The sequence below is a fragment of the Diachasma alloeum genome, unplaced genomic scaffold (assembly GCF_001412515.2).
Source record: "Diachasma alloeum isolate Michigan unplaced genomic scaffold, Dall2.0 Dall_scaffold_00308, whole genome shotgun sequence".
NCBI lineage: Eukaryota > Metazoa > Arthropoda > Insecta > Hymenoptera > Braconidae > Diachasma > Diachasma alloeum.
In genome coordinates this window covers 213,350-228,581 of record NW_021680447.1, presented here as the reverse complement: position 1 = coordinate 228,581, position 15,232 = coordinate 213,350, and the positions used below count along the sequence as shown (strand labels likewise).

Here is a 15,232-nt window from a genome sequence, read left to right as displayed (position 1 = left end):
CTCGAGAAAGCATGGGATCAAATGGGTACGGCGGGTTGAAATATCTCTCTTATTCACCCCGGTACCCCATTGTTTTTTGTCGCCATCACATTGAACACATCATTCCCCATATCTTCAAATTTTTTCAAATTTTTCTTGAGTTCCTAGGGGGTTGAAACGTTCAATTTAATCAAAACTCCATAAGAGGCCGTGTATAAGACTGATTTTGTTTATTTAATTTCTCGATATCCATAAGTTCTAAAATTTTAAAATTGTCACCGATGTTCACCATCTGTCTAATACTATTATTAAAAAAAATTATAACTTTGTTGGTGAATGTCAATTTTCAAGGTCATCGCCAAATTCACTTGGCACCCTTAAATTTTCCGAGTCAATTCCGTAATGGTAGAGCGATCTGTGAGTTCCGTAGTTTTTACTGAGCATTTCTCTCCGTGTAGAAAACGGAATTTCCCGTCCGCCCCATCATATTTTCCCCAACTTTTATCGCTCTTATCTCCACACGAATTTTTCAGGCACAAATGCAACATCAAATCCAGGTCAGAATTGTGTCGACTCCAGTGCTCCACCACTGGACAAGCTCCTCATAGCTCCATCACTGTCGTCGGTGAATCAAGACCTGAGATGGATATTTCCCCTCCACACCTACGGCTTCGCCTGTCTCTTCTTCGTCCTCAGTTTCTACACCCTCTTTTCGATTTTGAATCTGCGGTAATTGATTCTGATTCTGAATCTGACTGTTCATCCGCACTTTACGGAGGGCTTGATTAATTATTTGAGGAATTTTACTCTCGTCTCTTTGCAGATCTCTCATCTCGAGCCGGCCGTTTATGACGACCATCAACATCTTTCTGTGTTTGCTGGGTGTCTCAAGGTCCGCTTGCCTCTTCATAGATCCTTACAATCTTCAAGAGGTAAATAATACTTTCAACAATTTTTCTTTCTTCTTCTCTGGGTCATAAAGTGCACGAGGGCTCTTCATTCTTTATGTTTGTGGCATTATCTCGAGAAGTCGCCGAGATGGAACTATAAAAACGGTGTCACTCGAGGTCTCGGTAAATTTACGATGCAGACCTTCACGGAGATGCTCATCAAAAACTTTCTTCCCGTGAATAATAGATTTTTTGAATATTTTGAAGACTCAGTTATTGCAGACCCTGATGAGTCAAACCCGGAGTTAACTCTGGGTTAACTCTGCACGTGTGAAAAAATCGTAACAAATATTTCGAAATTGAAAAAATCGAAATCGGTCTACGAGTTATGAAGATATTAACGAAAAACGATTTAAAAAAGAATCGCTTTTTCTTAAGAACTATTAGATCTGTCAGCCTGGAATTTTGCACAGAGTTAGTCCTCATTAAGACCTATAATCTAGAAAAATTTCATATTTTTTGGAAATATTTTTGCCACTTAATTACTCAATTTTCTAAAAATTTCCAAATTTCGTATTTTTACGGTTCAGACTATTCTACATAATTTCCAATCAACATTAGAGAATGTGAAATCTGGACGATTACAAGGGTTCCATTCAGAAATAAAAACTACCAATTTCCTTAAGGAATTCTATTGGAGTTCTATTAGAATTCTAATTCTTTTTTAAAACTTGAAAACCCAATTTGATTGGAATTCTGATGAAAAATTCTATTTGTTTTTTGCGCCGCTTTTAAACAGATATTTTTTCTCTTACCATAGTTTCTATAGAAATTCATTGACAAAAATATAAATATATCAATTTTTTTCTAGTAGATATTTCTATTTTCAAAAACCCGTGGAATAGCTCTGGAATTTTTCAATAAACTCAGCGAGAAACCAATAGAATTCCAATTGAAATCCCAGAGAATTTCCCAGTGAAGGCATTGCTTGCTTCCTTCTCCAATATCTTCGTACGTGATCAATTCGCCATTTTCAGTTTACGAGACAGCTGAAGAAAGCTGGTGATAATAGATGTTGTAGTTCTCAAGAAAACCAGGAAAAACTTTCTGCAGTAAAAAGTACCCGTTAGTTGCGTATTCTTTTCTTTCACTACGCTAGCAACCAAATAGAATTAATATAATCGTAAATTTATGTAAACTGAAAATAAAGAAAGAAAAAACAATTTGTCATGGTTACTTTTCGGAAAAATTGAAGAAAGTGAATAGAGCGGAAAAACTGAATTGAATCCTAATTGTTAATTTCGTTTTTCCTCAGACAATGCCGAAGATAATTGGCTCAGTACTGTGGGACATCGGTTTTCCCTGTGTGACCTCGGCCTTCTGCCTCATCCAGCTAGCCTTCCTCCAGCTGACCCAGGTACACTCATCATCACTATGCAAAAATAAACGCCGGAAATTCGACAGGGATCCGGCTTAGGGGTAGATTCGAGAACAGAAATCCATTTTGACATTTTTATCGTGCGGACACCGGTCCGAGGAGTCATTTCAGGAAAACTACCGCATAACTTTTTTCACAGCAAATTTATTATTGTTTCTTTCATTTTATTTATTTTTATTCATTCAGAATAAGATTGTGACCACGAAGTCCACGTATGAAAAAAATCAATATAAAAGCTAGCGAATTCGCTAGAAAATTCTGGTGGAATTCTATAGGAATTCTATTGAAATGTTCTATTTGTTTTTTCCGCTGATTCTATTGGATATTCGATAAAAAAAAGTTAATAGATTTCAAATTTTCAGGGTGAACCAACCGGTGTTCGAATTAGACCAGTAATCGAACTAATTGGTACTTTTTCTATAAAATAAATTAGTAGAAGGTAGAGACGCCTCGCATTATACATGAAAAATAAAATTATGACATTTCCAAATGATATTGTGATGATTGAAAATGTCTAAGTTACCTTATTACCAGCGGAAAAAACAGTTTTCGATGACACGCCGCCAATAGCATATTCCCATCACAGAATACGCATTTCGATTACTGGGTTTTCACACATTTTCAGCTTTTTGTATTCATATCATTAATTGTATCGTCAATTAATATCCATAATATTTTTTTCTATTATCTATGGAGATGTACAGAGGAGTTATAATTATTTTTAAATCAATTTTCGACTTTTTTATATTTTTAAGTCTACGTCAAAAATAACTGTGACCTTATTCGTTCGAACACTGGACGATTCACCCTATTTGAATTTTTCTCTTGAGATTTTTTCTATAAGAATGCTTGGTCATCAATTTTCTAAGTTTTTTTCACTCGGATTCTGCAGTGGAAAACAAAACAAAATCCAGTGGAAAAAACTTAGGTAATTTATGCCCAATAATTCTAATAGAAAAAATCTACGAGAAAAATTCAAACAGAAATTTGAAATCTATTAACTGTTTTTTATTGAATATCCAATAGAATCGGTGCAAAAAACGAATAGAATTTTTCAATATAATTCCAATAGAATTTTGTAGCGAATTTGCTAGGTTTTCCATTGAATTTTTTCATGCGTGTCCTTACAAAATGGAGTATCGATTGAGTAAAGATAAAGATGCTTAAGATTTAACGATACTTAAAACAATGAATATGAAAATGCTCGAAGTGCAGTAGGTGACTGAGGCTTAATAAACCGTTGTAAATGGAGTTCAGCAGCAGATTGAACAAATTTCAGCACTTTTTTCTTCACATGAAATGTAATTGGTTGCAAGAATGCCCATTGACATTTTCCTTCAGAAACAATAATTTCTGACATAATTTTGTGATTACATCGAATTTTCTTGGAACTCATTCAATAACTTTTTACTGCATGGGTGGAGATTGTAATCATTCGCAATTATCTTAGAAATTATTGATTTTGGGAAGAATGATCGACAGAACATGTTGACTACACATTGAAAGAAATATTCATTCATGCTGAACAAATTTATTTGAAACAAACAAATGCTCCAAATGTCTGCATAACATTTTCAGTTGAATTTTCGAATTTTTGAATAGAATAAATGGATTTTTCTATGAAGGCGTTCTCTCAGCTGCAGATGTCAATGTTCAAATACTTCCAATTATGCACGAACACGGTTTTCGAATGCCCTTTTATCCACGTTTCGAGATAATATAGATAACATCATTCTTTCATTTTATTTATACAAGAATTTTCACGAGAAATCTAACACAATTGATTAAAGTCGAAATATAAGTTAATTTTACAAAACAATATAAAACGATAGATGAAATACAATAGATGAAAATGATGTGAAGGAAAAAACAATTTCCCATTTGTTTTTCGTACATTTCGTGCCCCAGTTACCACTCATGAAAAAATTTAACAGAAAAACCTTGCGAATTGGCTAGGAAATTCTATTGCGTTTCTATTGAACTTTCTATTATTTTTTGGCCGATTCTATTGAAATGTTTAATAGAAAACATTCTATAGAAAAATTCCATAGAATTCGATTTTTCTACACAACTTATTCTATTGAGATATTTCCTATCAAATTTTCTCGGCTCGAATTTTCTCAGTTTTTTCATTCTATTTTTTTCTTCTTTTCATCAATAAAATCACTCAAAAAACTTGAAAAATTTCAGCCGCAGAAATTCTATATAAAATAACTGAATGGAATAAGTTGCATAGAAAAACCTAATTCTATTGACTTTTTCTATAAAATATTTTCTATTGCATAATACATGTTAATAAAATCGGCCAAAAACTGATAGAAAGTTCAATAGAAATCTAAAATAATCAATTTTCGTGCGTGGATAAATGAAATTCCATGGAAAAAAATTATGCGAAGACAAAAGCAATTTCCCACTTGTTTTTCGTAAATCTCGCTGATTTTTTCACGTGTCCCCAGTTACCACGCGTAAAAAAATTATAATAGTCATAATAAAAAAATTATAATAATAATATAATGGAAAAACCTAGCGAGATAAAGTAAAGTTCAATTACGTTTCTATTATTTTTTAGCCGAATCTATTGAAATGCTGAATGGAAAACATTTTATAGAAAAAGTTAATAGAATTCGATTTTTCTACACAACTTATTCTACTGAGATAGTTTCTATCGAATTTCCTGAAATTTTCTGTTTTTTTATTCTATTTTTATTTTATTTTCATCAAGAAAATCAAACAAAAAAACTTGCGCCGATGAAATTCTACAAAAAATATCTCAATAGGATAAGCTGCATAAAAAAGTTGCATAAAAATCGAATTCTATTGACGTTGTCTATAAAATACTTTCTATTGTATAATGCATTTTAATAGAAATCCAATAGAATTGTCTAGTGAGTTCGCTACGTTGTTCTACGAAATTTTTTCACACGTGACCAAAAAGGTCTCTTGCCATTCTCCCGCACCGTCAATAAATCCCAGAATAATTGCACAATTAAACTCCCCAAAATTCATTAATTCCTTCCATTAACCCCTTCATCAACTCCCAACCACCTGACCTAATTACCCCGGCCCTCTCTCTGCAGCTTAAATTCGGACCGGAGAGGATGCAGAAGGAGTCGTGCCTGAGTCTCATCATAACATGCCACTTCTCCTGCATAATAGCGAGCGACATAGCCCTGGCGGTTCACAATCACTTCATCACAAAGTACATCGTACAAACAATTTTCCTCACCTGGAGTATACTTCTGTACCTGACCTTCCTCCACGCTGGATACAAAATCATGCACTTGCTGAGAACATTACCCAATAATTTGTTAACGCGTGATAATTCAGTGGCTAATCAGAAGGGAATAATGCAGTTGGCCATGCTCGCGCCTTACAATAATCTAGCCACTTCCGTTGCTGCGGCCTTGGTGCCTACCTTGCTCAATCCTAAATACAAAACTGATGACAATGAGGCCGTCAATGTGGATGAGGGCCGGAAAGGTTTGTGACTATTGTTCTTTTGTTCGGAGAGATAAGAAAGAGGATTCATTTCTCAAATGGAGAGGAATGAAGTGATGAGTGTATTCATTCTTTATGAACATCTTCATCAATATTTCGGGAATGGGGAGCAATAGGGGAATGAAATCTCTGGGATAAATTCCGTAGAAAAATAGGGAATTCGATAGACAATAGTATTGAATGTCTACTCAACTTTTCTATTGAAAATTCTAGTAGTTTTTGGCGAATTCTATGGGAAAATTCAGCTGCTTTACTGCGTGCTGTTTTCATACAAAATAGACAATACAATTTTTTAAATAAAATTATTTTTTTAGATAGAAATTTTTTCTATGCTACAGAAAAAATCAGAAGAATAAAATTTATTTTTCTATTCATTTGTTCTACTGGGAGATTTCCGGATTGAATTCCTCGACGTGAATTTTCCATGTTTTTATCATTTTATTTTTCTTTTTTTTTCATTAAAAAAAATTCAAACTAAAAAACTTGAAACATTTCGGCAGGGGAATTTGTATAAAAAATATTTAAATAGAATAAGTTGCATGAGAAAATCTAATTCAATTGATTTTTTAGTATAAAATATTTTTCATTGGGGATTTCGGCCAACATTTCGGAATCGGTCAAAAATTAATGAAATCCGATAGAATTTCCTAATAGTCTAAGATATTCTAAGAATCCTAAGATAGAATTTTGGCCAATTCTATCTTAGAATTCGACTGCATGTTTTTTACACAAAATGTGCAATAGAAACTATGCTATAGAAAAATCTGGAGAAGTTCATCTTTCCATTCAACTTTCTGTATTGCGAGATTTTCTATTTGAACTTCTCGACATGAATTTTCCAAGTTTTTTCCACTTTATTTTTCTGCTTTTTTCAGTAAAAAAATTCAAACAAAAAAACTTGAAAAATTTCGGCAGACGAATTTGCATAAAAAATACTTCAATAGAATAAGTTGCATGGGAAAATCGAATTCTAGTGATTTTTTACTACAAAATAGTTTTCAATTGGGGATTTCGACGAACACATTGGAATCGGCCAAAAACTAATAGAAATCCGATAGAATTTTTGAATAGTTTTTAGTGAATTCTATTGAAGAATCCAACTGCTTTACTGCGTGTTTTTTTATACAAAATATACAATAGAAACTATGCTGTAGAAAAATCTGGAGAAGTTCATCTTTCCATTCAACTTTTTGTATTGCGAGATTTTCTATTTGAACTTCTCGACATGAATTTTCCAAGTTTTTTCCACTTTATTTTTCTTCTTTTTTCAGTTAAAAAATTCAAACAAAAAAACTTGAAAAATTTCGGCAGACGAATTTGTGTAGAAAATATTTCAATAGAATAAGTTGCATGGAAAATCGAATTCTATTGATTTTTTACTATAAAATAGCTTTTAATTGAAGATTTCGGCGAAAACATTGGAATCGGCCAAAAGCTAATAGAAATTCGATAGAATTTTCTAATAGTTTTTAGTGAATTCTATTGAAGAATTCAACTGCTTTACTGCGTGTCTTTTTTTATACAAAATATACAATAGAAAAATCAGTAGAAGTTCATCTTTCCATTCAACTTTTTATATTGACAGATTGTCTGCTTTTTTTATTGAAAAAAAATCAAACAAAAAAAACATGGAAACTTTCGGTGGAGCCATTTGTATAGAAAATATTTTAATAAAATAAGTTACATGGAAAATCGAATTCTATTGATTTTTTAGTATAAAATGTTTTTCAGTGGGGATTTCGGCCAAAATTTCGGAACCGGCCGAAAACTAATAGGAATCCGATTGACTTTTATAATCGTTTTTGGCCAATCCTATTGAAGAATTCAACTGCTTCACTGCGTGTCTTTTTTTATACAAAATATACAATAGAAAAATCAGTAGAAGTTCATCTTTCTATTCAACTTTTTATATTGACAGATTGTCTGCTTTTTTTATTGAAAAAAAAATCAAACAAAAAAAACATGGAAACTTTCGGCGGAGCAATTTGTGTAGAAAATATTTTAATAGAATAAGTTGCATGGGAAAATTGAATTCTATTGATATTTATTATTTTACTTGCGGATGTCGGGGAACATCTCGGAATTCCGGAGATATTCCATATCGATCAAGGAAATCAATATCCTCCTCTGATAGTTCCCGAGATGAACTAATTTTTCGTCCGCCTCGACTAAATAATTGAATCAAATTGTTTTGCGAAAGATGTGTCATCAGCATTGGAAGAGTGGCGAGAGTCCCCCGAGCTCCCGGCCAAGAAATTGGAGGAGCCGGCTACATCAACGGTGCCGGAGGTGTACGTTCGACCACCAACGCCAACCCCAGCAGCAGTTAATCTTCCAATAATTACGGTATCGAGTCCAAGCAGGCGAAGTTCAATCGCCAGCAGTCGCAGGGGCAGCGATGCCTCCAAGGGCTCGCGCAGGGGCTCTGATTGCAGCGTTAGATTTACTAATGACAATGCCTCCCAGGGGGAGGGCAGCAGCAGACCGATTACTCCGGAGGGAATACACAGGCGGCACTCGGACATGCCCACGCCGAGTGGGAGCAATAAGGATCTGAGGAGGTGCTCGGATTTTACGCACGAGAAGAACAGGAGCTCGCAGTTTGCCACGAAGCTCAGGAGAAACTCGGATTTTGGGAACAGAACACCCAAGAGGATGATCTCTAACGAGGGACCGAGGCTGTCGAAGGTGCTGGATGTCAGTCCTGTCGGTGAGTTGGGGACAATTCTGTTGAAATTATTATTCCAGGGATCAAGCATCATGCACGTGCACCTATGAAAAAATCGTATAGAAATTTTCGAAATTTACGAATGGCGTATAGAAATTCTATAGGATTTCCGTATATCATATTCAAATATTTCTTACGAATATTTTCTATACGAATTATTTCTATACAGCAATTTGTTCATAAATTTTTGTTTTCATACCTCTCATTTTTCGATGTCTAAACGCTCCAGAGAAAAACGTAGAGAACTGTCGCAACTCCATACGAAATGTTTCTGTACATGTGGCAGTGGGTCGTACAGGAGCAAACCTACAGAAATTGTATCGAAATAATATGTATTAAAAATATATGTATAGAAATATCCGAATATCATATACGAAAATCCTATAGAAATTCTATACGCAATCCATATGGGCAATTTCTATACGATTTTTTTATACGTGTGTGAGAAAAGGTTTGAGGAAAAACTTTGCGGAATCCCTTTTAAGGGTATCCAAGCACTTTGGCTATTTTTTCTCCAGTGAAATGCTTTTCTACTTTTGTAGGAAAAAACATCAGAACTTTAATTTGCGCCCCATTTGACGCTTAATTGGCGGACATTTTGCAATGATTTTATTGCTTCCACTTTGCAGATCTGAATTTGAATCTCGAATCTTAAACCATTGAAAAACATTTTAAAAATCATTTTAAAAAATTAGAAAGTTTACTTTTAGAGAAAGATTGATGAAAATAATTTTAAAATTGCAATTTTTGAAAATGAAAAAAGCTCGTAGCTTTTTTCATAAATAATTTATGATCAATAATTTTCCACCATAAAAATCATTCGTTCGAAATCGTAACAAATTTATTCATATTCAGAATTTTACCAGAAATCGATTTTATACCTAAAAGAATAAATATGTTCTCAAAAATTAAAATTAAGTAATTCTGCGCAAAATGTAATTTTAACGACGCTGAACATTCATGATTTTCAAATGCTCGATAGAACATATTCTACAGAAAAAATCAGTAGAATTCTATTTTTCTATAAAACTTATTCTGTTGAGATATGTTCTATGGAATTTCCTTGGCTCAAATTTTCCCCGTTTTTTGTTTGATTTTTGCGATGAAAAGAAAAGACAAATAGAATGAAAAATACTTTGGAAATTTGAGCCTAGTGAATTCTATCGAAAATATCTCAATAGAGTAAGTTGTATAGAAAAATCAAATCCTATTGACTTTTTTTCTAAAATATTTTCTATTGAGTATTTCAATAGAATCGACTAAAAACTAATAGAAAATTCAACAGAAATCCACTAGAATTGTCTAACGCATTCGTTACGAATTTCTATTAAATTTGGTTCCGAAAGGAAGCATTACAATCTTTCAATTTTCACATTCTCTAATTGTTAAAAAATTGAGAACGTGAAATTCTTGGAAAATGTCAATTTTTAGAAAATCACCTAATTAAGTCGCTAAAATAATTCCAAAAAATCTGAAATTTTGTCAGATTCTAGATCTTAATTTTAAATCGTTTTCCGCAAATATCTTCAAAACTAGTGGACCAATTTCAGTTTTTATTTTCAAAATATTCGTTTCGATGCCTTCTATTTAAATCAATCAAAACCTATACCCGTTCATCCAGAGTTTTCGAGATATTCCCGTTTTTCCGTTGTTTCATAAAAAACTATGTAATCACTCTACACTGAGAGAAAAATATGATTCTTCTGACTATATTCCATCACCATCGCACTGTAGTAAAAAAGTCCTCAACAATTTCTCATGGGTTACGGTAACTATGGCCGGAGAAGTGATTACTACAATGGAACGTAGTCATTGCTACTATTTTATAGTTCTTCTCACGACAGATTTGTCGTGGTTACTTTTTAGCTCTGGTTAGTTTAACTGCATTTTGATTTGCAAAAATTACGCACGTGAAGTTACTATAATGTTATGTGCTGCATGCAAAAAAAATCGTATCGTTCACCAAAACTGCCTCAACTATTTTCTTATAGTAAATCGAACTTCAGATTTTTCTCTCAGTGTAGCTTGTGTAAAAATCGAGATATCAACTTGTTCGCCCGTGCAGTCCCTCCATAATCACATCAATAGCGATACTTCAATATGCCGCAGCACAATCATTATTTCCCTCTCCAGGATCCCGCAGAAATTCAGATATCAGTGGTCTGGCCGCAGTAAAGACGCCCGAGTCCCGCAGGAATTCCGACGTGTCCTACCGCCGTAACTCCGAGTTCTCCGGGATAAGCCCGCTGGTGATAAACCGTCGAAGCAGTGACGTGAGCATCAGAACCCTCGACAAAAGTCCCACCCACTTCCAAACATCAATTCCCAAGATGGAAATTCCGGAAAAATCGGAGTCCGACTCTGATCATCCGGATTGCAACGAGAAGGCTGCGCTCATGGCGATTGACGAGCCCAAGGATAAGCCGGAGGATGGAAAGCACAGGAAGAAGAGCTTATCCTGGAAGAACGTGGAGGTTCTCAAGGGGGAGGAGGATATCACCGCTGCCAGCACTCTCCTTCCCGAGGGGGACAGAGTCGCGAGTGATTTCACGCTTCATGCCATTCTAAATCACATTGCTTACGTGAATCGCGCGAAATCCGATATTCCACTTCACATACCGGAAGCCAGCACCGCAGCTGCCAGGAAGTCGCAGATCAAGAGGGTTCTTAATGTCACTTATGCCACTGCTATCATGGGGATCATTCTGTGCGTTGCTGATATCGCTAGGATCTTTGGATCTTATGGTAATTATTTATTACCAGCGCGTTTGCTGGCCCAATTCTTTTCATGTTCACACGTATGAAAAAATTTAATAGAAAACCTCAGCGAATTCGCTAGGAAATTCTATTGGAATTCTCTAGAAATTCTATGGGGATTCTATTAAAATTCGAAGGAATTTTCGTTAAAATTCAAGGGAATTTTTGTTACAATTCTATTTGTTTTTTGCGCAGATTCTGTTAAATATTTTATAGGAAAAAGCCAATAGATTTCGATTTTTTTGTTTGAATGTTTTTCTTGAGATTTTTTCTATTAAAATTCTTGGGCTCGGATTGTCGGGGAATTTCTATGGAAAATGTCTCAATAGAGAATGTTGTATAAAAAGATAAGATTCTACTGATTGTTGTCTATAAAATAGTTTCTATTGCAGTAAGTTTTATTAGAAGATTAAAATCGAGAAAAAAAACATTGAAAAATCAGAAATGAACATTATCGTCCACATCAAATTTTTGTAATAAATAATTCATGTTTCTGCGTGGTCGAAATGGCGTGTTATGTCAAACTACCGTATTCAAACGAGACTATATTGTTTTGAAAAATTAATTGAAGTATGAATTTAATGGATTTTCTCGCATTTCTTAAATGTAGAATTCATATTGAAAATTTTCAGTGATGAATAACCATTTTTTGGGTATTCCAAATTCATTTTTCCCGTTACACTCAACGACTCAACTAGAATCTATTTAAACTACTTTAAGAGGTAGAAGAATGCCGCTAATTTTGAAAATTTTGAGCAAATTTCTTGCCGAAAGATATCCATATTTTTGTTGTAAAATCGCAGCACATAAATCTACAGGAGGCGATGCTGAAGATCAATGTTCTTTAGTTTCGAAAAATATTGATAACTTTGAACAGGAAATTTATTTGAAAATTCGAGGAAGCGGTGGCCTTCTGTTACCCCTTAGGAGGTAACAAAATACCGCTAATTTTACAAATTTTTGAAAAAAATCGGAGCACATTAATCTTCAGGCGGCGATTATATGAGAGAAAAATCAATCAATCAATCAATCAATCAATGTGCCGTATCTTTTTCGAAGAATGTGAACAACTTTGAGTGACCGACGACGGTGGTTGTGTGGTTAGACTGTAGGATTGGCATACAGGCGACCCGGGATCGATTCCCGGCTGAGAGGGCCAAAATATTACGAAACTCTAAATTTCACGTTTTTATTGTGAAGCGAGAGTCTTGCAAGAGACGGAAAGCTAGGCAGATTTTTCCCTCAAGTGAGGTTTTCCCTCGTCCTTCGGCGAATGCAGTAAACCGGATTGGGGGGAGGGGAACAAATCATAAAAACCTGAAAGGATATACGAGAAGAAAAAAAAAATAACTTTGAGCAGGAAATTTGTTTGCAAATTTCAAGGAAACAGTGGCCCTCTGTTACCCCTTAAGCCCCGAGAAGCCGATGAGGCACTTGTCATACATATTGGATCACGTAATCGTTTGAAAATCGTCGAATTTATATTTTCTCCATGCTCTAGGTCTTCTGGGTGAAGCCCTGAGGTACGGAAAATCCTCCGGTCCAGTGGAATACCCAAAACCGTGGCCCTGGCTCATCTACCAAACAATCTGCCGTGCACTGGAACTGATTATGGGATGTGCAATGGCGAGCATAACAAAGCAACCCTCAGTGAGTCCTCGACACCAGTACTTCAATAACTACCGCAGCTACAGCGCGGGCCTGAAGCCGCAGCCCTTCATCTAAACCGAAGCAATATTTCTCCAAGGGAAATCGACTGATTTGGATCAAATTGGATCAATTACGCCAGGTTCTCATTGATTTCCACGTTGAATTATGCCTCCAATATTCAGTAGTGCAGTGACGAAAGTAATTACGAAGTAATTTGCAAATATCTAGGGGCAGGGGGAGAAGAGGACAATTTCCTCTGAGCAATTTCATTTTACATTTCTTCGTCAATTCAATGGTTTTTTAAATACTCTTTTTTTTTAATTATTCGGTGTGATTTAAATTTTTCATCACAGAAATTTAAATGGAATGGTGAAATGCATTACGCACGAAAAAATTTCATAGAAAAACTTGGCGAATTCGTTAGAAAATTACTATTGGATTTTTACTGAACTTTCGTTTAGTTTTTCGCCGATTCTATTGAAATGTTGAATAGAAAAAGTAAATAGAATTCAATTTTTCTCAACAACTTATTCTGTTGAGGTATTCTCTATAGAATTTTCTCGGTTAAAATTTGCCATGTTATTTTCATTCTATTTTTCTTTTCTTTTCATCAATAAAATCAAATGAAAAACTTGGAAAAATTGAGCCGGAGAAATTCTATAGAAAATATCTCAGTAGAATAAGTTGTATAGAAAAAAAGAATTCTTTTCATTTTTTCTGTAGAGTATTTTCTATTGAGCACTTCAATAGAATTGCCCAAAAACTAATAGAAAGTTCAATAGAAATTAAATAGAATGGTCTAGCGAATTCGCTATTAATTTTTTTCGCCCGTGATTTCAACTGTGTGAACTACAGAAGAAGATTCTGGGAATTTTCGCTATAAAATAAGAATTGCACAGAATTTTTAATTGCTGAATATGAAAAATGGATGGAAAGCATATAACATTTCGAAAATAATGAAGAATTAATAACCAATTGAAAACGTCTCCATTATAATAACGCATTGAAGACGTTTTTGTAATTGATAATAACTTCATTGTTTTTCATTATTAAAAAAAACATATCTGATGTTCTTTATTCAATGTTCGAATTTTATTGATCTATCTAAACTAATTTTATGCAAGGACTCAATTTTATCTCATACAAATCCTTAATTGGTGACTAAGAAGAAATAATTCTGTCGTGAACTGGGAAAATAGAAGGGCGTTTTTATTTATCCTAGTTTACCAATTCACAACAGAATTGAAGTTTCAATTATTTATTGTTCAGCCATTTTTGATGCAAAACACGTAAAAAATTCTGCGAATTCTGTAAGAAATTCTGTTTGAACTCCATTGAATATTTTCTACGCGTTTTTCTAACAAATATTTAATAGAAAAAAGTTCTCTTTTGTGCAAAAAGTCAACAATTGATTATTGTTTGCTAGAGATTCTGAAAGGCTCAAGTAAAAATTGCGTTCTAGAGATATTTGCAAAATAATCTGCATAAATATTTTCATCAACTCTCCGATCTTCGTCACTTCGCTGCAGAATTACTCACGAGGTGAATGATTTTTATGGTAAATGTTTATCGACGATCGCAATAACAATCTTTCAAACTTGGGAACATCAATCGCTGTGAAATTAAAGTTTCTAATAGCAATGGTTAAATATAGAACAGAAGGATTCATCCGAAATTCTGTAGTAAAATGAAATAAGAGAATCTAACATCTGAATAGTTTTTTAAATAATATCGAGGGAATCTCGAGAATAAGGAGAGACACAAGATTAAACCGATTTCGTCATCAAAAATGCATCAAGTACGGAGGTAACTGACTATTTTCATCGTGAAAATGTTCTCCAAAATTCCAATTCTCTGATGCATCATTTTCTCATTTCATTCTCAACAGAATTTCTCCGGTAGGGTTGATATTTTCAAAATTCTAAAGACATGAACTGTGTTCAGGTGTAAGAAAGATGTTGAGACAAACTCAACAGCATTTATCGTTAATTAACAAAATAATTATGTAGTGAAGGTCTTTTTGGGGATGCAGAATGCCTCGAAGGGTCATGTGTGCGTTATTTCATCAATATCTCAGGAATAAGTGGATTTAGGCGAATTTATCAAGTGACTTTTTTTGTAGCCAATAAAATTCTCTAAAAAAAAGTCTCCTGATAAATTTCGCTAGACATTTGGACTCCTGGAATATAAAAAAAATAATGCAGTGTTTTCCTCAAGTTGGCGGAGGGGAAGGTAAAGTGAACCTTTTTGAATCGTCAATACCTCAGAATCTCTGGAGTAGAATTTTGAAAG

At 34.2% G+C, this 15,232-nt stretch overlaps 1 protein-coding gene across 1 annotated transcript in view; it reads left to right on the top strand.

Moving 5' to 3' along the window:
• The window catches only part of LOC107039831, a 17,251-nt gene extending 4,236 nt beyond the window's left edge, over window positions 1-13,015 (top strand). The window contains exons 2-8 of the mRNA XM_015259657.1: window positions 513-708; window positions 803-911; window positions 2,185-2,286; window positions 5,385-5,787; window positions 8,006-8,515; window positions 10,667-11,278; window positions 12,792-13,015. Of these exons, the coding sequence (XP_015115143.1) occupies window positions 513-708; window positions 803-911; window positions 2,185-2,286; window positions 5,385-5,787; window positions 8,006-8,515; window positions 10,667-11,278; window positions 12,792-13,015 (2,156 nt within the window). The remainder of the gene's footprint in view (window positions 1-512; window positions 709-802; window positions 912-2,184; window positions 2,287-5,384; window positions 5,788-8,005; window positions 8,516-10,666; window positions 11,279-12,791) is intronic.
• The last annotated feature ends 2,217 nt before the right edge of the window (window positions 13,016-15,232 follow it).